At 35.4% G+C, this 25,260-nt stretch overlaps 6 protein-coding genes across 8 annotated transcripts; 3 read left to right on the top strand and 3 right to left on the bottom strand.

The window, feature by feature from the left end:
* Positions 1-91: 91 nt before the first annotated feature.
* Positions 92-4,120, bottom strand: LOC18039394 (LRR receptor-like serine/threonine-protein kinase RPK2). The gene is given in 2 exon segments (XM_024181984.1): positions 92-2,760; positions 2,763-4,120. Coding segments are annotated over 2 exon segments (3,444 nt in total). The 5' UTR covers positions 3,844-4,120; the 3' UTR covers positions 92-397.
* Positions 4,121-5,819: 1,699 nt separating this feature from the next.
* LOC18038057 lies at positions 5,820-7,438 on the bottom strand. Its single transcript, XM_006431235.2, has 2 exons — positions 6,623-7,438; positions 5,820-6,185 (listed from the first exon to the last, which is right to left on the bottom strand). The coding sequence occupies exons 1-2, from the start codon at positions 7,282-7,284 to the stop codon at positions 5,963-5,965; spliced, it is 885 nt and encodes a 294-aa protein (XP_006431298.2). The 5' UTR covers positions 7,285-7,438; the 3' UTR covers positions 5,820-5,962.
* A 142-nt stretch (positions 7,439-7,580) lies between these two features.
* Positions 7,581-9,415, top strand: LOC18039380 (protein CHLORORESPIRATORY REDUCTION 7, chloroplastic). The gene is made up of 4 exons (XM_024181683.1): positions 7,581-8,039; positions 8,630-8,757; positions 8,905-9,258; positions 9,361-9,415. The coding sequence occupies exons 1-3, from the start codon at positions 7,979-7,981 to the stop codon at positions 9,190-9,192; spliced, it is 477 nt and encodes a 158-aa protein (XP_024037451.1). The 5' UTR covers positions 7,581-7,978; the 3' UTR covers positions 9,193-9,258; positions 9,361-9,415.
* LOC18038058 lies at positions 9,355-10,068 on the bottom strand. The gene has a single exon (XM_006431233.2). It carries the CDS (start codon positions 9,857-9,859, stop codon positions 9,503-9,505), a length of 357 nt encoding a protein of 118 aa, XP_006431296.1. The 5' UTR covers positions 9,860-10,068; the 3' UTR covers positions 9,355-9,502.
* Positions 10,069-16,809: 6,741 nt separating this feature from the next.
* On the top strand, positions 16,810-21,045 carry LOC18039379 (serine carboxypeptidase-like 25). 3 transcript variants are annotated; one of them, XM_006431232.2, is made up of 8 exons: positions 16,810-17,274; positions 18,456-18,659; positions 18,827-19,002; positions 19,219-19,509; positions 19,639-19,769; positions 19,856-19,951; positions 20,090-20,195; positions 20,526-21,044. In XM_006431232.2, exons 1-8 carry the CDS (start codon positions 16,965-16,967, stop codon positions 20,670-20,672), a joined length of 1,461 nt encoding a protein of 486 aa, XP_006431295.1. In that variant the 5' UTR covers positions 16,810-16,964; the 3' UTR covers positions 20,673-21,044. The 3 variants fall into 3 exon arrangements, with proteins under 3 accessions (XP_006431295.1, XP_024037449.1, XP_024037450.1); XM_024181681.1 differs by having other exon boundaries at positions 19,856-19,971; positions 20,526-20,617; XM_024181682.1 differs by lacking the exon at positions 18,456-18,659 and having other exon boundaries at positions 20,526-21,045.
* A 1,208-nt stretch (positions 21,046-22,253) lies between these two features.
* Positions 22,254-25,196, top strand: LOC18039134 (exocyst complex component EXO70E2). The gene is made up of 2 exons (XM_006431231.2): positions 22,254-22,520; positions 22,960-25,196. The coding sequence occupies exon 2, from the start codon at positions 23,029-23,031 to the stop codon at positions 24,973-24,975; it is 1,947 nt and encodes a 648-aa protein (XP_006431294.1). The 5' UTR covers positions 22,254-22,520; positions 22,960-23,028; the 3' UTR covers positions 24,976-25,196.
* Positions 25,197-25,260: the final 64 nt, after the last annotated feature.

Raw genomic sequence — 25,260 nt, 5'->3', positions numbered from 1 at the left:
AAAATGCAAGGGTTCTGATTTGGAAGATAGCATTGCCATAGCCATCGGTTATTGCCGAAATGTTTTGTACCATCAATATGAAAAATCATGATTCTGCAGATAACATCTCTATCCTTTTATTTAACAACAAACGAAGCTACAAAATACAAGTATGTTGACAACAAATATCTGCATTCTTCTGCAGATTCATCAGCAAGCCCCCTATAATCAGAAAAACGGCATTGAAAAGGGGTGCTAAACTATAGTACAATTTACACGTGGAATTAACTACACTTCAGTACTCTACCTAATGCATCCCGTAGACAATGCCGACTGTTGAAACATAAATTACAGCAAAAAAGGCTCACCTCTACAAAATAAACTAGGTTAATTAACAAAAGTACGATAAGGGTGGACACTAGCAGGAAGCGGGTTGCAGTTGCTTAAGCCGTCGTACAACTTGCTTCATAGTCGGCCTGGTTGAAAGAGAATCAACAGTACACACAACTGCCAAGTGCAAAACTTCTACTAAATCATCATGAGGGCCTGCATCCCACAACCCTGCCGTGAAGAATTCCTTGGCCCGACCTTGACGAAGGAGCATACATCCCCATGCAACAATGTTGAATCCATTCCCATATGAAGAAAATGAGGGATCCAGAGCTTTCTTATCTGAAAGTAGCTCAAGAAGCACAACCCCATAACTGTAGACATCTGCTTTGTCAGAAACGCGGCAAGTCATTGCATATTCTGGAGCAACATAACCAAATGTCCCAGCCACTCCCGTAGTGGCATGGGTTTCTGAAGGACCCAGAAGCCGGGCCAAGCCGAAGTCAGATAGATATGCATTGAAATCATCATCCAACAGGATATTGCTAGGCTTCACATCACGATGGAGAACGCGTGGTACACACTGATCATGGAGGTAAGCAAGGGCACGAGCTATATCCAGAGCAATCTTGTGGAGTACCCTCCAATCCACAGCCCTTGTGGATCTTTGCTGGATGAAGTTCTCCAAATTACCCCCAGGCAAGTAATTGTATATAAGGAACATCTCTGTTTCACTGGCATGATAACCAATTAGAGTTACCAGATTTGGATGGCGGAGCCTTCCAAGAGTTTTGATCTCAGCATGAAATTGTTGGACCCCTTGAAACCGTCCAACAGCAAGCCGTTTTATTGCCACCAAGACTCCAGGCGATATCTCTGCCTTGTAAGTGGCCCCAAACCCTCCATTTCCAATGCAGTTGCTGGCATTGAAATTACCTGTGGCCTGAACAACACTCTCAAATGACAATGGGACTCCAATCTCTGTGAAAATTGTTACTTCCTTTCTAGTAGAACCCATTACTTTGGACTGTGGATTCCATTTTCTCGTATAGACGAACAACACAATGAGAGCCAAAAGAACTGAAACAATGGCTGATGCAGATGCTATGGATGCAATCTCAATTGAATTGAAACCTCGGTTCCCATTACTTGGTGGGCTTTCAGATGGTGCTGTCGAATAGTTACTTGGATCTCCAACCCCAACCCCATGCAGATCTTGAGATGGTTCTGTTAGAGTAAATGCCCGGCAAGGACGTAGGTAAGGGTTTCCAAGAACACTGCTACATTTCATCAAATTTTTACTTGAGGGCAACGGTCCAGATAGGTTATTGAAGGACACATTAAATGCTGAGAGCGTAGAGACATTTGCCAAACCAGAGGGAATCTTCCCAGAGAGTTTATTGTTGTTGAGAAGAAGAACAGTCAGATTTCTCAAGTTCTCAAGGTCATCAGGAATCAAACCCGATAGAGAATTTGAAGAAAGGTCCAGCACTTCCAATAACTGCAGCTGACCCAGACAGGAAGGAATAGAGCCAGTGAGATTATTACCAGCCAAAGAAAGACACTTTAGACCCTTCATCTGCCCAAGAGTGGTCGGAATCTGATCGTGCATAAGGTTCCAACTCAAATTAAGGGTAACAAGAGACACTAATTCCCCAACACCATGAGGAATAGGCCCAACAATCTGATTCCCGGATGCATCCAGAAATTTAAGAGATTTGCACATTCTACCAATTTCAGCTGGAAGTTGACCAGCTATTCTGTTGTTGCTAACATTAACCATTAATGAATCCAATCTATTACATATCCCAAACATGTTCCCTGGAAAAGACCCACTGAGCTTGTTATCTCCAGCAACAATTGCGTACACAGTTTGTTTCCCTAATCTTTCAGGAGCAACTGGCATGGAAGGGAGACTGCCAGTAAAGTTATTGCCTCCAAAATTGTGGAAAATTGCAAGAAAACCATCTCTTCCACGTAGTGGCAAAGGAGTCCCAGCCTGGGATTTCTTTGCAAAAAGTGATAAATAAGCTGTCGACGGGTTGTAGCTTTCAAAGAGATTCCTGCTCAAGTAAGGCACAGGAGGGCATACCATGTTACTGAATGTAGGTATTGAACCAGACAATGCGTTTCCGCTGACATCAAACATGGTCATACAAGGCACTGGCAGTTCACGAGCAAGCTCTCCGGTGAGCTGATTTGAGCTTAAGTCAAGAAATAGCAGGTTCTTGCAGGGACCAAGCACACCAAGATTCTTTCCAGAGAAAAAATTGTGACCCAAATTCAGCATTTCCAAGTTGTCACAGGCCCCCCAGTTGCGAGGGAAGTTTCCTTCAAGCGTTGCCCTCGGTGCCCACAATATCCTCAAGTTCGGAAGGGATGAAACTGCCTCAGGAATCCCACCTTCAAAAAAGTTAAAATCATCATTATAAAACTCGGTTGATCCACCAGAGATTGCCCTCTTGAATAACGAACATCTTGATATGTATCAAAGAGATTTGAAAGCACAAGAATGGCCAATTTGGAACAATTCCCGAGATCTACTGGTATCGAACCACTAAGACTATTCCTCGACACATCCAGTACCTCAAGATTCTGAAGCATTCCCAATTCAGCTGGAATAGTCTCCTCCAACATATTCGAAAACAGCAACAATGATCGCACCTGAAAACAATTACCCAAGCTCCGCGGAATCCCACCAACCAAGTAATTCCCTGACAGATCCAAATGCTCAAGATTTGTACATTTCTCTCCAATCTTACTTGGGACAGAACCAACCAGCCTATTGAATGACAAATACACCCTTTTTAATCTCCCAATAAATGTGGGCACTGTTCCATTCACCAGATTACCAGCCAAATTTAACTCTTCTAAATTCACAAAATCTGAGAAGGAGGCTGGTATCTCACTGGTAATCCTATTAAACCCTAAATTAAGAACCCGAAGACTTTTTAAGTGGAAACCAGAATCAGGCAAGATCCCATTCAACAGATTTCCCTCTAAATCAAGAACCTCCAAGTTTCCCATACTCCAGATTTCATTAGGAATCTCACCATGAAACCCATTAAATGGAAGAGATAAAATTCTAAGTTCGGTAAGATTAGCAATCACGGGCAACAGTTCACCACTCAGCTTTCCATTAACACCCTTACAATTCCTTCTAATACCAAATCCATAAATTGGAAACTGATCATAATCAGAACAAGAAAATTGAAACCGATTTCCAGTTTCAGTAAATTTACCTTCTTTGCCACTGCCAGAAATGTTAAGTGAAACCACACGCGAATTAGAGTCGCAAGACACACCAGGCCAAGTGCAGTGATCGGAGCTATCTTTCAGATTCCAGCTCGAAAGCAAGCCAGACGGGTCTGAAACCGAGTTCTTGAACTGTATCAGCACAGATTTATCATCCGAGCCGGCATAAACGATGCCGTTTAAACTAAAGCTGACCACTAAAAGCAGAAACAGTGAAACTGAGGAGATGGGTTTGTGCAAAAAGTACCATTTGATCACGGAAGAGTGAAAAGCAACCATTTTTTGATTACCCTCTTGAGGGTTCTTTAAAAACCCTAAACCCCCTTTCTCTTTGTAGGAGAAGATAAAAGAGAGAGGGTTTTTATTTCCTTGAAAACTCAAACCCTAACCCTAATTTTTGGTTCTGGTTAGACGAAAACAAAGTAATTGGGGGGGGGGGGGGGAAGGGAGAGAGAGAGAGAGAGAGAGATTTCTTCAACAGGTTCAACAGTGGCTTCTTTGGAGAAAAACGCGTTTTCTTTTTACTGTCTCTTCCTTTTTTTTCTTTTTCCTCTTTTTTTTTTTTTCCCCCTTTTCTTCATTTTCTTTCTTCTCCATCTTCTTATGGTATTTTAATTTTGTTAATTATTAATCAATAAATGACACCCTTTTGTGGACAATATAATTTTTTTTTTTTTTAAATTACGAGTGTTGTCGTTTTAGAAAAGGAATGGGGCCCGGTGAACATACTCAGTAGCAGAGAGTGTGGGGTCCATGGCAGGTCAATAAATACACCAAGGCCGTGAATTTAAGAGTTGATGGTCGTTAGCCTTTATATACGAGATGGGGGGTTTAAACCCCAAAAAAAAAAATAATAATAATAATAATAATAAAGATTCCTTAAAGACTTAAACACGTGGATGTGGATAAAGGAGTCCACTTGTGGGGCTGCCCTTCCAGAAGGTTACCTGGCCGACCCTTTCTTTGCCCTTTTTCATTTATGTCAGTCTAAATCAATAATTGAGTGAGATGAGATTAGAGAGCGCTTAATTGAGAGGCTTGAGCGTGCTGCCAGCGGGGCTAATTACTTTTGATTTTCATTAATTATTTCTATCAAGTTTAAGAAACATCAAACCTTGTGGTGGTGAAACATAAGACGTAAGTTTATAAGTAAGATTAAAATATTAAATACCAACAACAATTTTTACTCATTCGTCATATCTCCAAGACTCACAAGAAAGGAAAAAAAAAAAGAAAAAAAGAAAAAGAAAAAGGGTCCACTTCTTGGCAAAAAAAAGACGAACTACTTGGTCTGCTGCTGAATTATCTTGATGTAAAATTATAAAATCCAGTGGATTAAAGAAGCTGACGTCTAAGTGACAGAAGCACGACGTCATTTAGACAGAATCAAAATTGATCCGCATATTTTGATTTTTATTTATCTTGGGACATGTCTACAGCGTTACGCTACAGTGCAACAAAGTATAAATGTTTCAAATATTTTGTCATACATTATTACTTGCCGAGTTATCTCTCATGTATTGTTCCCTTAATTTAAAAAAAAGTAGAAAATATATATATATATATATATATTTGTGACGTGTAATGCAAAACATGATGAAATGTAACGTAGACTTAAGACTGTCCGTCCCATAAGTTATTTCTGAGATTTCTTGGCAGTTTCCCCAATTTTGTGATTCAACAATTGTGTTCTTGACCGCCAGTCAGTCGATTTTGACAACAGCCGAACCACTATTCATTCTTATAGAGATTAATTAATTTTTTTCCACAAGATGATGTGATGCGATTCCTGTGTAATTAATTCTGCCAAAAATGGCTTTTCAATATAATTCAGACAGGAAATCAAGTTGGACTGATTTTTCTGCCTGATTTTACAACAACAGAGACCGATTTGTGATGTGTGTTTAAGGACCAATCTCTTTCAACTGCTTACTGGATAAGGGTATATATATATATATATATATATTTTTTTTTTCTTTTCTTTTAATGAAAAAGAAAATCTTCTTGAATCCCCCCTTCTTGTATTATTATTAGTCACCGGCCTTATTATTGTAAGTTCAAAACACGGCCTTATTATTACCCCGCCTTGTATTCCATCTACCACACAGGCAATAAGTTCTGAAACATACATGCATGTGAACAAACCATTACCGTGGTGGTGACGTCTGGTTTGCTAGAGCACGGCTCCACAAATAATTTCACAGAAAAAAACAATCCCGTGATGAGAACGACATCCTATATATATATATGAAATTATGAATGATTACTTTTGTAGCTAATGTTTCATGTTTCAACACTGGGGTTGTGAACGAAGTCGGTCAGAAATGGAAGCATTCTTATACAAAATTAGCTGCTAAAATGTTGAAAGACTGTTGTTATAATTTGAGCTTAATTTCAATTATTTCCCATGACGTTGTGAGAAACACGGGAAACAAGAAAACCAGCTGCTGCTGCTGCCACCACCAGGCTTTGGACTTGTTTTGGGTTTTTCTGGCTGCAGCTTTTTTTCACTTTGAGGCTCTTGTACCTGTGGCTCACTAGTAGCCTGCTGCTGCTTCTCTGATTCTGCCGTTGCTATTTTCATGTTTATAGATCTGTTTGTAACCTCATCCCGTTCAAATCTGAAGTGAAAAGCTGCATTAGTAATTGGTGTGTGTGTGTGTGTATAATTCATGCAAGCATGCGGGTGTGTATTGACAATTCGTGTGTGTAATATCCTAATGTACATTATATATATACACATATATGTATGTACAGTGGTTGTTTAATCAGGATTAGATAAAAAAATAAAAAAAAATTTAAATTTTAATATATTATAAGACAAAATATAATACATTAGAGAATATATTTATTTTATTTTTTAATTTATCCTGACTTTAATAATTTTATTAAAGTTAGGATTCCTGATTGAATTGAAAAACTATATGTATATATATATGTACAGATATATATATATATATATATATATATATATATATATATATATATATATATATATATATATATATATATATATATATATATATATATATATATATATATATAGTTACACACTTACACTGGGAATGCAAAAGATTTATTGCTGTTAACACTGTCAGCAGAAGGGCTAGTGGCCTGGGGATTTGCGGCATGATCAGTGAGATTTAAGTGCTTTTCCGTTTGTTCAGATATTTTGTCCATGATGTGATCTGCTTCAGCGACAGGGGGCAAGCATGGGTGAAAATGACTACTAGTCCTAGAGTTCTCTTGGGCTTGGTCTTGGGCGGTACTCCTGGGAAGTTTGTTAGCCTCGGGCTCGGGCTCGGGCTCGGGCTCAGGGTCGTGAGGAGGCTTAAGAAAATTCCCCGGTTTAATAACTACTGCAGGCTCATCTAGCCTGCCTAGTTCTCCAGATTTGTACAACATAAGAAAATTCTCTCTCGACAAGCTGCCATTCGCTATGTGAAGACTGAATAATGACTCATTGGAGGCCACACTCCATTCCCCTGGATTTGCAGGCCTATTACCAAAAATTGATGCTGGAATCCTGTTAGGGTCGTACCCTTCTGGTTGTGAATCAGAATTCGAGTACGCGGCTGATGACGATGATCCGCTATGCGTATTCTCGATGTGATCATCTGGTGACGAGTTAGAGTTAGAAATAGAAATAGATACTTCCGGCTCTGCACCTCCGTCTCCATGTCCTTTAGATTTGTGAGTTTGACGACTGAGCTTATCCATGTCAATTACACAAAGAACAAGCGGACGGGTACCTCCCTCGATTACTTTACTGCTAGTGCTAGAATCAATATGCTTCCAAATTTTCCAAATCCATGCATATTAATATAATCTCTCTATCCATCTTCTTCGCTTCCCTCAAAATTAATTGAAAAAGTCTTGCTAGTGCTTGTACATTTAATAACAAGAAGATGCAAATTAAAGACAGCCGGGAAGTTATAACTACCGGTAGGTAATTAAAGTAAATAACATTTCTTTTTTTTCTTTTTCTTTTTTTCAAATTGGAGTTTATATTTATGACTTTGTGTAACAAATTAAATAACAGAATCTTCTAGTACTGTACATTGCTAACTAATTGTAAAACGTTAGTTATATTAGTTCAGTTACCCTTCGTTGCTCCATTGTGTCTCTTGTAGTTGTCCTAGAATAGCCATCTAGGTTTATTGTATAAGTAACCAAAGCCAAACACTAACTACATTCACCGGTATAACCGTAATTATGTTCGGCGTGCAGGGCTTAATTTGCCCATCCGAAATTACGATGGCATTAATGTGAATATATTGAAACTTGAAGGTGAAATTAATCCTAGAAGAAAACAGAGGCTAAGTTTATCATGTTATCGCTAAACTCTGTTGTATCAGTTGGTCCACAAAAAATTAAATGCTAGCTGAGGGTTTCAGGCTACAAAACTGCTTCAATGGAGGGAGTTTTAATCTTAAATGACCAGCTACTCGGCAATAGAGTTGAGAGTTTTGACTGTAAGCTCACTCTATTAATACCCTTTTCTCTTTGTTGCCATTCCATTGGTGCCTTTTCTTTTCTTTATTTTTTTTTTTTTGGCATCTATTATAAACTGATGAAGAACTTGAGATTGAGCTAAAGGTTCATTATTTTGTTTTCCATGAAATGATAGTAATCAAGTTGAGATTAGATATTTGCTGCATAATTTTTGAGTTTTCTGGTTAGTATATAGCGTCGCATAAATGATGTGATTGAGAATAATTGCATTAATGAATGTTGAATCGAGTAATATTAATGTTAGAATTTTGTACAATTAATGGTTATTGACGTACACAATGAAGCCCTTTGTATCCATTAATTATTAGCCACTTGAGAAACCATTTTACAGGACTACTGAATCAGTTTAATTATAATTGTAAAGATATCTTGAGCTATGAAAATTGAAACGTAATGCATAACCTAGCTTAATTCTCTTGAAGAACATAAATAAATTATATTTTAATTCATTGGATTTGTTTAAACAATATATGTAATCCAAGAATCCCATTTAGACCATTGTCAAGATTTTGATAAGTATGAATGCTGCAATCACTTCATTGATTTGCAGGTAAAAATGCTCCAACTCCGAGGCATAATACTCGAGTTCAAGTATGTTCACTTGCTGAGACTTGCAGCTTTTCTTTAAACTCCCAATTGCCTAAGTTGACAAGCCGGAGAAAAGATGCAGCAGCTAAGGTTTTTTTTTTTTTTGAAGTAAAAATATTTTGATATACTCACACCATCCATCTGCTTGTTAACTGTTACACGGGTTATATACTTGGAATTTCGAAATATTTCAGTAATTTGGTAAATGTATTTTGGTTTCCTCATTAATTGGTTCAGATTTGTGCAACAAGGAGGAGGAGAATGGCGTATTCGAGGACGGAAACGTATGTGCTATTAGAACCAGGAGAAGAGGAGAAATTTGTTACAGAAGAAGAGCTAAAAGCCAGGTTGAAATATTGGCTTGAAAATTGGGCAGGCCAAGTTGGGAAGGGCGGTTTGCCTCCTGACCTTGCAAAATTTGCAACCATTGATGAAGCTGTTGCTTTCCTAATAACTAACGTCTGCGAACTTGAACTCCAGGGCGATGTGGGTTCAATCCAATGGTATGAAGTTCGCTTGGAGTGATGTACTACTGATCATCAGCATCATCAGTATTGTATTAATTGAGGTTCAAGTTCAACCCACGCATTGGTAACTTATTAGCACAAGCTAGCGCATGAATAGATTGATGAACAACAATCACAATAATTAGTAATTTTATTACAGAACAACTGATGATGATGAATTATGCAGCAAGTAACCTGGAGAGGGAGAGCAAATTATTAATTTCACACACGCACACAAAAAGAGCTGGCAGACAAATTCATCTCATCATCAGGTTCAAGAATCCGATCGTCCATCAGCATCAAGGAAACAATAACACCACACAGGTTGATCAGTTGTGAAGCAAGCCCACATTCTGAACAAGCAATTCTTGAATCTGCTGGTGATTGATGGTAGGTGGGAGGAGAAGGGCAGGTCCCTTTCTGTGTCTAGCAAGCAATCCTTTAGTAACAGGTGACATCATTGAATCAGTTGGGCTCCTGTACCTTTCACTTTCAGGGTACTTGAATGCTTTAGGCACTTTAAGCCGATCTGGGGTGTTAGTTTTTCTCGATTCTTGAGGCTGAGGATGCGTTTTCGTTTTGTACTCCTCCATTGCCATAATAAGCTGGCAGCTGCTGCGTGATGATTCAGGTTCAGGCGCGGGACAGCTCTTCTTCAATGCAACCGTTTCAATCGCGTTCTCCATTGTTAATTCCCTTGTTTATGTTTAATTAAAGAGAAATATTGGAAGGAAGAAGAAGCAGATACACAGAGAGAGCACTAGCAGGCTAGCAGCGGTTGTACATTTAATTTTCAAGACACTTGTTTTATTTCAGGACTTTGGACTAGCAACGGTCGAATTTTTTCACTTGCTGCCCGTTGGGAGTTCAAAATTTCACACACACACACACACACACGATATATATATATATAAAACAAATAAGCTCGATGATTACCCAAGTTGTGGGTCCATGCTTGACGTGGCAGTATCTAGTTGTAATGAGGTTAGTTGGTACTAGTGGCCACATTTTAACGGATACGATCGTATACATCATCATGTATGTATGTATGTATGTATGTATACTGAGTTAATTTTGTTGAATTCGATCATTATATTATTAACACACAGTAAATTAAACAAACAATAATCTCTTAAAACGTCGTACATCTAGAAGGGTGACCGGGAAGCCAATTTCTCTACGTACTTGTTCATGGCATGGGGTTAGACTTAGACCGGAAATCATTTATATTATATAATACTTGAAATTTTAAAATATTCGTAAGCATAATTTAATTTATGGTTTATATGGTATATGGAGAATTGAAAGTGGTCGGTCGTGTGCTTTGACCGACCGAATTAAAACTGCACTTTAATTAATTAATTAATTAATCTTTTTTTGATATTAATCACGAGGTATCTTGGGGAGGACCCCAACTGTGGGAGGCACTTTTAAACCCGTACCACAACTCAGATTAGAAGTCTCCGCTCGAACCGGGAGGCACAAGTTCTCCCAACAAATGCGACTTTCCTGCGACTCGAACTGGGGAGCAAACCCAGTCAAGCCACTTAAGGGGACTCAATTGCCAGTGGAGCCAACACTTTGTTGGTATTAATTAATTAATCTTATCATGCATGATGACGACAATAGTCGATCGATTCCAAAATAAAACCTCTTTGTCTGTCCATAATCAATTTCCACTACTCGTATTCATGCACGCACTAATGAGAATTCAATAAAATCGGCTATCATAATTACAACGTTATCACCTAATAGTTTCAATAACATTATTCAATCTTGTCCAAATATTTACCTTCAGAACCAAACAATTGTCTAGTGGGGATACAGGTAAATGACAAATCCGGATAAATTTTTAAGCAAGCAATGATGGAAATTCCACTTATTTATATATATATATATATAAGTTCAATGAATAAGGCGCTTTAAAGAATAAATATGATACACTTCTATATCCAAGTGAAAGATTGTGTAGGTTTACTTTTTTTTCTCTCTCTCTTTTTTTTTTTTTTACTAAAGCTATGTTTTCTTATGCAAATTATGTTTAATTATCCGCACCAGAAATTAAGCATATTTATATATAGAGTTTAATTAGAGTGGAAGTTCAAATCAATTCTGACTTGGTCAACGCACCAAAAAAGATTTTTGGGCCGGCTCAATTATATAAATTTGAGGCAAAGCGTACAAAATTTTAGAGGAGAGGGAGGTCAATTCAAATTTAATTAGCTTTCTTTACGTCACATCCTTATCATTATTTATGTATATATATATATCACTGAAATGAATTAATAGACAACCAAAGATATGACATCAAAAAAATCAATCTAGTTTTTTAGAGTTGGATTATGACGTTTAACAACTAAGTAGTAGCCATTAACAAACACACATTCAAACCAATAATTGGTTCATTTTGACGATCAATAATAATAATAATATATAATCCGACGAGTATGTATCTGTAACCTTCCATTGCCAATAATACGACATTATCACTATTATTATTATTATTATTATTATTATTATTATTATTATTATTATTATTATTATTATTATTATTAAAGTTGAATAATTGAATGTCGTAGACGTGGCACGAGTGCATGATTTTCACAATAAAAGTAACTGTCACTTTGCAACACGAAAACTAACCAAAATTTTCATTACCATTAGCACAAATATTATACTTATTATTATAGGAGCCATTCTAATTTAATTCTTTAATATACTTATTTATTTATATGATAAATCAAAAAAGTGAAAAAATAAGTTGTTCTTCAAATAAAAATAAATTTATATTATTTTAATTAAAAAGTTTCTTTTATTAAAATAATAACATTATAACACTTCTATCTTTTCAAAAATAATGAAATAAAAATTCTAGAAAACTTTCTAAATAAAAAAGAATAATTTTTTTTTTACTGGCTTAACCATTTAGAATAATTAATAAAATTTTATTTTTTAAAAATCTTTTAATTATACCCTAGCAAAGTTGATACAGTGCGCGATGTCACGCACAAGTCTAAGTTATGATTAAATAGTGGTAAAACTCAAAACATATGATAATTCAACCATATTTTAACATGTGCCACACACACTGCATATATACTGTATAAAAAAAAAATCTTATATTATAATCACAAAGCAAGCAAGGAAGGGAGGGAAGGGGCAACAATTAAAGAATAATAGGACGACAGTATTTACTACGTATTTATTGACTAACTTTATAGTGCCCGATTGATTGATTGATTCATTCATTCATTCATTCAAGGTCACATCAAGGGCATGTGTGCTAATTAATTAGTAGCTACCTGCTCCCTTGTTCTTTTAGTAATGCAGTAGTTCACTCTGGTCATATCAACGGCACGTGACTTTAGTCACCACCAAATACATCTTATCAATCACCATAATTTCAATTATTAATTTCATCCGTTGGGTCAAAGAGAAAGAAAATTAAAAACTATTACTTCCTCTGATTCCAATACGGATTTTCCAGCGCCACAGATCAGATTGTATTGTACGATCCAACTGTTCCGGCGTGCTCTTAGCGTTTAGGAGTCTTTTTTTTTTTTTTTTTTGGGATAAAGTCCTCTTAAGAGTTGTAACTTACATTTTATTCTAAATGTGGGAATTCGCAAAAAAAATTTATTTAGTACCATTATGAGTTTAGTAATTGTCAAAATTTATAGCGGATGAACTTTCTTAAAAAAATTAAAACCTACATTAGTATTCAGGTGGGTTTAATAATTTAAATTTTGTGCGATTTATAAATGCTATAAGGGGAATCCATAATTTTATTAATGTCTGTTATTGATACTGCTATTAGAACAACAGTAAGATAACATGAAGACAAAAATATGAGTATAGTTCATGCTACAAAAACATTGTGGCATATAAAATGATAGCATTATAGCATAAACAATACTGTCGTTTTTGTCTTCCTTCTGACTTGTTGCTGTTCAAATAGTATTGTTCTAATTACTATATGTGAACTATTATTTAATAAGAGATATCTTAAGTTATTAAAGTAAGTGATAAAATAAAAGACTCTTATTAGAATAAAACATGGAATCCTTTATATAGTACCCTCGAACATCTTTATTTTGTTGAAGTGAGAATGTCACACATTAAAAATATATAAATTTTAATATATCGAATGCTGTATTTATTTGTCAGTTAGTGATAAATATCTTCACTTTGTTAAACGAGGATGTTTTCATTAAATAAAATATATATATATATATATATATATATTAACAAATTTTTTTAATCAGAGATTTCTGGTCATATTAAAGTTAGATATGAGTTAAAAATATATATACTTATACTTTACTACAATATATTTTATTCTGTAATATATTAAAATTTATATTTTATATTTTTAAATTTATTTATAATCTTAATATGATCATGCATCTTTAATTAAAAATTTGGGCGTAATCATCTTTTTAAATGCCGACGCGCTGTTAATCGGTATAGGGGTGTGCGACTGTTGGTATTGAGAGATATATGCAGGTCGCCATTAATTACTGGTCTTATCAACGAGCATTTCAATGTTTGATGCAGGGAGTAGAAAGAGAAGAACATTGACTACTTTGACTTTGAAAATGCATGACTCAACTTTTCACCATCGACCTCTGCAGCTGGGCTTCTCTCTGGGTTGCCACTTCTCGGACTCACTGTATATTCAATTCAGTACATAATAATAACTTTTAAGTGCTGCTGCCAGTGGAAATGGAAATGGAAATGGAAAAGCCCTTCCTCCCTCTTTACCTATAATAAGTGCTTACGCAATTTTAAACACAACACGTCACAAAAGCAGCCAACGGCCTCCTTTTTCCTTCCTATAGTGTCATTAAAACTATAGCTTTCTACTTAAATTTTTTTATACACTTGTTTATTATATTTCCATGTTTAGCTATTTAATTCTTACCTCCTTTTAGGAAATTTTAAGCTACCCCCACCACCGCTATAATTTTATTGGGCAGATTTATTTTTATTTTCTTTACAATAAAAATATATTTTGAATGAGTTTTTGATTTAGAAGTACACATGTCAATCTTCAAATTGAACATATATACAGATTCATCTTCACAGTGTCTCTTTCTCGTTGTAAAATTAAAATTTGAACAATGTAATGTTACTAAACTTGTTGCCAAATAACAGAGGTCCTCGAACATTTAGAATTAGATCTGACTATTCTATTAAGATTATTTGATTATTTGAAAGAAACATGACATATAATCTTTAAAAATTTAAGAAAATTCATATCACATGAGGATCTTGTGTCAGATTAATATAAGAGATTTTAATGGTATATGATATTTATAGACAGCACCACCATTGCTAGTGGAGGAGATTTGATAGATTTAATTATTCTGCAAAAAATACCATTAGTTTTATGGGATAAGATATTGAAGAAAAATATAAAATAGAAGCACATGACATTTAGTGAATTTGGCCAAAAAAAGATAAGCAAACACTTGGTTGAGTTCATTTCATTTTGTTTAGAAGGAAAAATATAAAGGAATCAACAAAGCAAAAAATTAGTACTTTCAAGAATATATTGAATCTTCTAAAGCCAATGCCAAATTTGACATTAAAAGTTAGAGTAATGATACAACCACAAACTCTTGTACAAATTTATTTTGTACAAACTGACGTGGCATTAATTCATTGGTTGAATGAAAATATAAATTAATAAAAACAAATCATGTGAGCCAAGTGATATTTAATTCAACCAATCTTATCATGCCACATCAGTTTGTACAAAATAAGTTTGTACAAGAGTTTGTGGCTGTATCATTACTCTAAAAGTTATACCCCTGACTACTGACATCATTAGCAAGCTGAATAATCACTGTTTTCAAATAACCCAAAAAAAAAAAAAAAAGACAAAAGAGAAATAATGGTTGGAAATGCAATTAAATAAATAAAAATGCAAAATAACATTAGGCAATGTGAGTGGAGAAAAATGGGAGACGGAAATGGGGGGGTGGATTGTGATGATGGGCTATCAAGAACAGTTGCTAAAATGGGCAAAGAATGACAAACCAATTTTAGCTCAAAATCAAAAGAGCCATCATCATCATCACTTTCACTTTGCCCAATTGCTCATTTGCTCTCCCACATTATGCTATTTTTGGAAATCAATGAAACCCCACCTCGCGTGCACGCAAAGAGAACTTGAGAAACCTGTAAATAAATAAATAAATAAAGAACAATCCCTTGTTTCAAATAACTTGCATTGTTTTAATTTTTAATTAATTATGATAAACTTATTATTGAAAACACTTCAATCTAATTTAATATACCTGAAAAATCCTAGAGGAGGCGAATTCATGGTAGTTTCTTTTCCGGGATAAAATGCTTTTCTCAAATTTCAGTTACTAATAAGTTAGTTTAATAGCTGCTGCATCACGAAGAAAACTGTAGCCCAACAAGCCAATGTTTCATCAATAGCTAGGCAAGCTGCAAAATTAGGAGCAAAAGTAATAATCACATATTAAAAGCTCTACAACTACCCTGTATGACAAAATAAATTATTAATACCGAAATTGGATTTAATATTAATTCCTATCCAAACAATTTATTAATAATAAAAAAACAAAGGAAGCATATCAAGAAAGAGTGGATAATCAAAGCCAAGTTGCCGAAGAAATTAAGATAGTCAAAGCCATGGGATATGAATACAAGAGGAATTAATGGGACTGTTTCGTAGGTGTGTGGAAAGTGGAAACCATGTGAGGCCTTTGCATGCCCTTATAATTAAGACAAAATTAAGAGACCCCCACCCTCTACAAATAAAGAAACGAAAATATCAAAACAATTTGGTGAGTGACATATGGACATCCCATCTTATTTCAAATACTCCTCTTGTTACTCTTATTTTGTAGCTGACACAGATGAGGCCAAGAACCAAGCGAAGCCTGCACAGGCTGCACTTCGAGCAATTGGCATCGCTTTGGAAGATGTACGCATCAAACATTGATATTTTAAAGGTTTTATTCTTGTTCTTACATAAATTTTTCATCTCCTTGAATTAAATATCAAATGCATAATTAATTTAGGATCTGTATAAGTTCTATCTAAGTTTTTTTTTTCCCTGAATTATACATATGTATTATGTGTTTTTGAAATCTCTTAAAATTCTAATAATTAATCTCAAATAAGAGAATTGTATATTCAGAGTTTTCTTTGATTAGAGCCTATCTAAGAGAATGTCTTTGGTACTTCTGAAACATTATATATTCTTTATTCATTCACTATTTACCACATGTATGCATATAATCATGATTGGTTAAAGTACGCATATAACAATGAGTGAATTAAAAAAAAAAAATGTAATGTTCCAAGAATGCCCAAATATTTTCCAATATGGTAAAGATATTTTGACATGTATTTACATATTGCTAGTTAATTATGTACGGTCAAAATCTATTTTGAACAAACACATATATACTTGTCCTTAGTGATAAAATCCGAAGATAATCTTGATCCCAAAGAATGGATCCAAATATGATTTAATTGTTGAAGTGTCTTAGAAATAAGGCTAAATTTGACTTTTAACTAGAATCAACGTGGGTTGCCCTATTTGACAAGGGGGTATCCAAATCATATAATAATGTCAAAGACTGAAAATATGAGAGCACAGTCATAAATCCTCCTCCTCCTCTCTCTCTCTCTCTTAATCTCCCGCTATTTATTCCATTCTGAGCCAACACTTACACTCCTTATATACTTCACATCAATCAAAAAAGAAGAGACCCGGCCTTCTTTCTTCATATTTCTCCAATCTTCATGACGAAGAAAGCCATGGTCACCATCATAGCAGCTCATCAAAGACATGAGATCTCTCTGTCCATGCTCTCTTTGTTCCTCGCACTAAATCTTTTAGCTTCAAGCTGCTGCCATGGTGTAGTAGCGGTGACCAAAGAAGAAGAAGAAGCTGACAGAATTGCATCACTTCCAGGCCAACCAAAGGTCTCTTTCCAACAATTCTCTGGCTACGTTGCTGTTAACAAAGTTCCTGGTAGAGCTCTCTTTTACTGGCTCACTGAAGCCACCCACAATCCTCTCAATAAACCTCTTGTTGTTTGGCTTAATGGAGGTTAGTTCCAACAATATATATGTATGTGTGTGGATCTATGTGTGTATGTATGTATGTATGTATGTATAAATGCATTATGCATTTGCTTATAAAATATAGCTCATATTTTACTGTCGTGTTCCTGTTCTATTGCTTCTGATAATTAATTAATAAATATCCGCTTAAAATTTCTTTTGTATTTTTGGCAAACATTTTGTGTTTTTGTGTATAATTTTTTTTGTAGTGCAAGGCTCAAATTAGAAGCTTCTCTGCACGCTGTAATCTTTGATGCAGAAGAAAAAAGATATTGTTACTTTTTCACACACTGTTTATTTTGTTTGCGAGTGACTGACTGTGAGAGAGGGAGGGAGAGTGGCCTCAGGACTTGACTGTGGCCTACCAATGGAAATGATGATGACCTAACCACCAATATTATTGTAGAAACTCATCATCATCATCATGACCAAAATATCTCAATTGAAAACTTGAAAATCCATTCAACACACAAAACTACAAACTCTTATTATTCATTTCACTTGCTTGCACACATGCACACTTTGTGTAGTGATGAGAAAATAAATGCCTTGACAGCAACCAGAAACAGCCAGCATTTAATAGGTCATATATATTACACAGACTTTGCTGTTTGTTTCAGTAGTGTGAGAAAGGGAGAGACTCTGCCAGCTTGTCAGCTTGTGTTTGTTGCACCATCAATGTACATCGATCTCTACTTCCTAATTTTACTGCAATTCTCTTGTCTTCACTTGCTAAATGCTTCTACTTCACCACACAACCTTTTCTTTTCTTTTGGTAATTAAATACCCTTGTTGTAAATTCTAATCATGTTAGCAAATTAAGCTGATTAGCAGCTTATGCTAGGAGGTTCAGCCTTCAATTTGAAGGAGAGGGGGACTCAGATTAAATATATATGATCAGTGTGTGTGTGTATGTGTGTACATACATATTCTGGGAAGTATGGGTAACAATATACATGGATTTAGTATAGTAAATTTTACCCCGTGTACAAAATTTTAACTGTAAAAAGAAACTTGAAAAAGGAAAAAAAAAGAAAAGAGAGATATGCAAGAAAAAGTTAAAAAAAAAAAAAAATGTACCAGCAATAATGTTACGATCATCATAGGTATCTTTTTTTTTTTAATAATTAAAATATCAAATTAGAAATATCGTTATTGTGTGAACAGGTCCTGGTTGCTCTTCCGTGGCATATGGTGCTTCTGAAGAAATAGGGCCGTTCAGAATCAACAAGACTGCCTCAGGATTGTACCTCAACAAGCTCTCATGGAACACCGAGGCCAACCTCTTATTCTTAGAAACTCCGGCCGGCGTCGGCTTCTCTTACACCAACCGCTCCTCCGATTTACTTGACACCGGTGATGGCCGCACCGGTATCTTTCGCTTTCTATGTTAATTATTAATTAGCTAATTATCGGTCTATTGACTTCAAGATATATATATGCAGCAATTTTATTTTTAATGTAGAATTAATTACCATGTAAGTAGTAATTATTATGTTTATATGTTTGATGATATTGTGGTGGATGGATGCATGCAGCTAAGGACTCATTGCAGTTCTTAATCCGATGGATGGATCGTTTCCCGAGGTATAAAGGGCGGGAGGTGTACCTCACAGGAGAAAGCTATGCTGGCCACTATGTCCCTCAGCTGGCTAGAGAAATTATGATCCACAACTCAAAGTCTAAACACCCCATAAATCTCAAAGGAATAATGGTACGCACGTACGTATATACTTATATTATATATATATAGTTTCATTTACATGTGCGTATATATATCTATGTACAGTACGTATATACTTATATTATATATATATTGTTTTTCATTGATCTTTTCATTAATTTTCTCATCATGTCAGGTACTTGCATAGTTGTTTTAATATAATTTTGATAACATAATTAGAAATAGAAATGTGAAATTTGATTGCAGGTTGGCAATGCAGTGACAGACAACTACTACGACAACCTTGGTACAGTGACATACTGGTGGAGTCATGCTATGATCTCTGATAAAACATACCAGCAACTCATCAACACTTGTGATTTCCGAAGGCAGAAGGAATCGGACGAGTGTGAATCCTTGTATACTTATGCCATGGATCAAGAATTTGGAAACATTGATCAATATAACATCTATGCAGCTCCTTGTAACAACTCAGATGGCAGTGCTGCTGCTACTCGCCATCTTATGCGTTTACCTCATCGCCCTCATAATTATAAGGTACACACGCGCACGCGCACGCACACATTTTTAATTCATTCTTATTTATATATTGTTATTGTTATGACATACAATTTAATCATCCCTTCCCACCATACTTAAAATAAATGTTCCGTGTGTTGTTATTAGACTTTGCGGCGGATTTCAGGCTATGACCCTTGCACTGAAAAATATGCTGAGATATATTACAATAGGCCCGATGTGCAGAAAGCACTTCATGCTAACAAGACCAAAATTCCTTATAAGTGGACTGCTTGCAGGTAATAATCTAAAACAAAAATTTCAATTTATCAGTTTTCTGTAAGCAGTACAAATGATCTTTTGTCTAATTTTGCTACTTATACAGTGAAGTTTTGAATCGAAATTGGAACGACACGGATGTATCTGTTCTTCCGATTTATAGGAAAATGATTGCTGGTGGATTGAGAGTCTGGGTTTTCAGGTTGGCAAATTCTGTATTAAGTTGGTATCGGAAATTCAGTACTTCGTAATTGTTTCAAAAATTAATACACACATAATTGTGTCCATTGTATGGATATTAATTTTAATTTTTCTTCATGTGTTTGATTGAGAATTGCAGTGGGGATGTGGACTCAGTGGTGCCAGTCACAGCAACTAGATACTCACTTGCACAACTCAAATTGACAACAAAAATTCCATGGTACCCTTGGTATGTCAAGAAACAGGTCAGTAAACTTTCCCCTTTATGTTTGTTTATACAAATAGAATTTACAAGAACTTGTGAAAGATTATATCAATGGTTCTGATATTATCTAGGGAAGATTAATAATTCACTGAATTGACTTAGGCTTGCATTAAATAATCTTCTAAAACATTCGTTCTTCGGCCAGATTTTTGTCATATATAGGCCTTCTAGTTCATTCTTTTTCCACACGTCTGAAAGTAGATTTGATCCATTCTGAGTTTAGATATTCCAACTGAATATGTTATTTTAGTAATCTACAAAATATGAATGCGATGAGTTCATTCTTTTTCCCCTTCATTCTTTTGCTAAGGTGGGAGGCTGGACAGAGGTATATGAAGGGTTAACTTTTGCAACAGTGAGAGGAGCAGGGCATGAGGTGCCACTCTTCAAGCCAAGAGCAGCTCTTCAGCTATTCAAATCATTTTTGAGGGGTGACCCACTTCCAAAATCAAGATGAAAAAGTGGAGGGACCAAAAAAAAGGGGGGAAAAAACACAAAAAAAACTTCTCTCTGCAGTTGGAAAAATACTAAATTTAAATACCAAATGTTGGGTATTTGTTATATTTAATCACGAGTAGAAAAGGGAAAGAAAGAGTTTGATTGTGTATTAGGAAACGAAAATGGAATGAACAAGCAAGAGGTTAATTTTGCTAGTAATTTATCCAATTGCTTTAAAGAAAAGTTGGTGGGAATACTCCAATCCAATAGGTGACTTGCAAGCTTTTTGTCTTCTTTCAAACAAAGACAGTTGTAGAGGGTTTGTATTTGTTTGAATCCTTCTAAAACATTTAAAAAATTGGTATCTTTGAAAAGATGTCATGGAAAGTGTAATCATATTGCAGGAGCAGCACACATAATTGGAAACTATTGCTATAAAAATAATTTTGTTAAATCAAGTTCTTCATCATCAATCAACAGTATGTCCTAAAGGGATAAGTAGACTTACCTTTTTCTCTTAACCTGGTATCAAAATGATTAAAAACTCACAGCCCAAATACTTCACTGTCTAATAATTATCGAATGACAATATGCATATTTCAAAATGTGCAAATTGTTAATTTTCGCCCATTTGCAATGATTAAATACAATGCTCGTGAGATTGACTCTCACTAATTAAAGTAATTAATTTTATCTTTTATTTGTAAAACTTTGGGATATTATCATTTTCCCACCAAAGGTATTCTGACACATCATGTCAGTACCACGATTTAGTAAAACTATCAATTTACCACCAAACATTTAAACTGTTAGCATTTTCCCACCATTCCGTTAAAACTTAGTTAATATGTAATGGAAAATTTCTAAAAGGTCAATTTTACCCCTGGAGCATAAAAGACCATGTAATTAACCTTTTATGAATTTTGTAATTAAATCATCATTTATTGTTCTTCCTTCTTAAAGGACAAAAATTACCTTTTATGAATTTTGTAAAATTGACCGTGTGGTGTTAGGTAATTCATAAATTGATTTAATTTATTTAATTTTTAAAGGACAAATTTATTTATTTAATTTTTTGTGTAAAATTATTATCATCATATCAAAGATTAAATTGCTTCTTTTGCACATTTTTTTTTTGCCCTTTCATAAATTGAGTTTTAGTAGTATAATAAATTGTCTTTAGCTCGTCAATTTAATAAATAAATTTGCCCTTTAAAAATTAAATCAATTTATGAAGTACCTAGCACCACACGGTCAATTTTACAAAATTTATAAAGGGTAATTTTTTTCCTTTAAGAAGGAAGAACAACAAATGATGATTTAATTATAAAATTCATAAAAGGTTAATTACATAGTCTTTTACGCTCCAGGGGTAAAATTGACATTTTATGAATTTTCTGTTACATATTAACTGAGTTTTAACGGAATTGTGGGAAAATACTAACAGTTTAAACGTTTGGTGATAAATTGATAGTTTTACCAAACCATGGTACTGACATGATGTGTCAGAATACCTTTAGTGGAAAAATGATAATATCCTAAAACTTTTGTCCTTATTCTTTTTGCAGAATTTGGAAATGTATCATTGGTTTTGCTCTTCTGTCATGTAGGACAAGACCAAACAGTGTGGTCGTACAATTCAGTTGTATTGACTACCAATGTTCTTGTGTATGTACGCGTAGACCTAAAAGGGTCAAAGCCACGAGGCACCGAGGCAGAGGCACTATAAACATGCAAAAGGCACACAACATTCAACAAACAAACAAAGACTTGATCTTCGAAGTTGCTCACGAAGATTTAGAAATTGGAAACTCAAAAAAGCTGCAAGCTAAGGCTCTAAGATCTTCTAAAAGCTCCAATAAAACAGGTCAGTTTTGCTTTGTACTGTCCGTACACGTTAGATTTTTTTTTTAAAGATTTAAATCAAAGCCTTTTTTTTTTTTTAATCATCACTTGTATGCTTTTCTTAGCTTCTCTTTTAGAAACCCATTTGTGTTTTATGCATTTTGTTCACGTTCGTGATTATAAAGGCCTGCCAAGTGCCAAAGATTGGAACTTGAGTTATGTCTTTCTGTTGCTCTTGTCTTGTTGTTATTACTAGATCAAAAAGTGGATTTTTTCTATTAAATGTTCGTTTTAATCAACTATGTTGGTCTTATTGAATTGTTTAACCAATTCTTTGATCCTTCTAGCATTTTGTTTGAGGATTCTTCGTTTGGTATCTTCCTTAGTGATCATTTCATTTGATAGAAAGTTATGAGTTCTGGTTTGCAGAAAATTGATTTTTCTGTTTGTTGAAAATTCAGGGATTTAGAGGGCATTACGTGTTGGAGCAGTGCTGTGACTGTTGAAAATTCCTTGCGTCCTGTCAAACAATGGGAGATATTGATAAGATTGTTCCAGAAATGGGAGAAGAAGAGAACCTGATTGCTGCCGCAGAACACCTTGTGAGGGCATTAGGGTCAAATAAAAACCTTACTAGTAAAATGAAGAGAGTTTTGGCAGATCTTGGCTCCCAATTGTCAACCATGGCGACAATCAGTGATGAGGGAGTGAGTGAGATTGAAGAACAGCTTAATATTGTTCAGGAGAAGATCTTGAGTAGGGAGGCAGATCAGTCTATGATCTGGGACTCGGGCCCGGATGAAGCTTCTGAGTATCTGAATGCTGCGGATGAAGCCCGAAAATTGATTGAACGATTGGATGGTTTGTGTTTGGAGAAAAATGGTCATGAGAAAGAGCTATTGCGGAAAGCTCATGATGTTCTTCAAATGGCTATGAATAGACTTGAGGAAGAATTCAGGCACATCCTTGTTCAGAACAGGCAACCTTTTGAGCCAGAACACATGTCCTTCAGGTCAAGTGAAGAGGATATTATGGACGAGAGCTCAATTATTTCTTACGGGGATGATTCCATATCCATTGATGACTCTTTTCAAAGAGATAGTGTTAGCAGAACCTCAGAAGAATTCATTGTTCATTTGGTCCGTGCAGATGTGATACCTGATCTCAGATGCATTGCTAATTTGATGTTCCTGTCTAATTATGATCATGAATGTTGCCAGGCCTATGTCATGGCCCGAAAGGATGCCTTGGATGAGTGTCTCTTCATTCTTGAAATGGAGAAACTGAGTATTGAGGATGTACTTAAGATGGAATGGGGTCATTTGAATTCCAAGATCAAGAGATGGGTTTGGGCACTCAAGATCTTTGTACGGAGTTATCTTGCTAGTGAGAAGTTTCTTTCTGAGCAGATCTTTGGGGAGTTTGAACCAGTTAATGTATCATGCTTTGTTGAAGCATCAAAGGCTTCAATGTTGCAGCTGCTGAATTTTGGTGAAGCTGTATCCATCGGGCCCCACAAACCAGAGAAGTTGTTTTGCATTCTTGACATGTACGAGGTCCTAGCTGATCTTCTTTCGGATATAGATGCTTTATATGCGGATAAAATTGGTTCTTCAGTTAGAATCGAGTATTATGAGGTTCTGAGGAGGGTGGGTGATTCTGTGAGGGGGACATTTATGGAATTTGAGAATGCCATTGCATCTTACACAGCAAGTAACCCTTTTGCTGGAGGAGGAGTTCTCCATCTTACCAAATATGTGATGAACTACCTCAGGACACTCACTGACTACACTGAGACTCTTAATTTGCTTTTAAGGAACCACGATAAAGAGGATCCCAGCTCAGCACCAGCTAACATGAATTCAGCCATGGAAGAAGAGAGCTTAAGTGGAAGTTTGACTAGCAATTTTTCACCAATGGCTATCCGCTATCGTTCAGTCACTTCAATTCTAGAATCCAAACTTCATGAGAAATCAAAGATGTACAAGGATGTTTCACTGCAACACATCTTTTTGATGAACAACATACATTACATGGCTCAGAAGGTTAAGAATTCAGAGCTTAGGCTTATTTTTGGTGACAATTGGATCCGGAAGCACAACTGGAAATTCCAACAACATGCAATGGACTATGAGAGGGCTACTTGGAGTTCAATCCTTCCCTTATTGAAGGATGACGGGAATTCTGGTTCAAGTTCTGTCTCAAAACTCAAAGAGAGATTCAAGAACTTTTATCTCGCATTTGAGGAGGTCTACAAAACCCAATCAGCATGGGTTATCCCAAATGTTCACCTTCGAGAAGACTTGAGAATTTCAATATCGCTGAAGGTGATCCAAGCTTATCGCACTTTTGAAAGCAGACATAAGAATCAAATAAGTGACAAGCACATTAAATACAGTGCTGATGATCTGCAGAGTTACTTGTTGGATCTCTTTGAGGGATCCTCAAAATCATTGCATAATCCTCACAGGAGGTGATGGAACATAGCAGAACCACAAGAATTTGTAGCATTTCCTTTTTGAAATTTTTTTACCTAGGTAAGGCCTCTATGTCTCTCTCAGCCCCATATAACCTTATTTTGATTGATAAAGAGGTGGTGCTATGCAAATTCACCACCTGCTTTTGTACATCTCTTCAATTCTCTTTTCCAAGTTCCAAAAATGTAATCTAATATACATGGTGAAAATTTTCGCATGCAGTATTTTTTGTACCCGTTCTTTGTGCTACCATTGATCGAGTCAAATAACAGTTATATGAATCTT

The sequence above is a fragment of the Citrus clementina genome, unplaced genomic scaffold, assembly GCF_000493195.1.
Source record: "Citrus clementina cultivar Clemenules unplaced genomic scaffold, Citrus_clementina_v1.0 scaffold_6, whole genome shotgun sequence".
NCBI classification, from domain to species: domain Eukaryota; kingdom Viridiplantae; phylum Streptophyta; class Magnoliopsida; order Sapindales; family Rutaceae; genus Citrus; species Citrus x clementina.
This window is presented reverse-complemented; position numbering and strand designations above follow the sequence as displayed.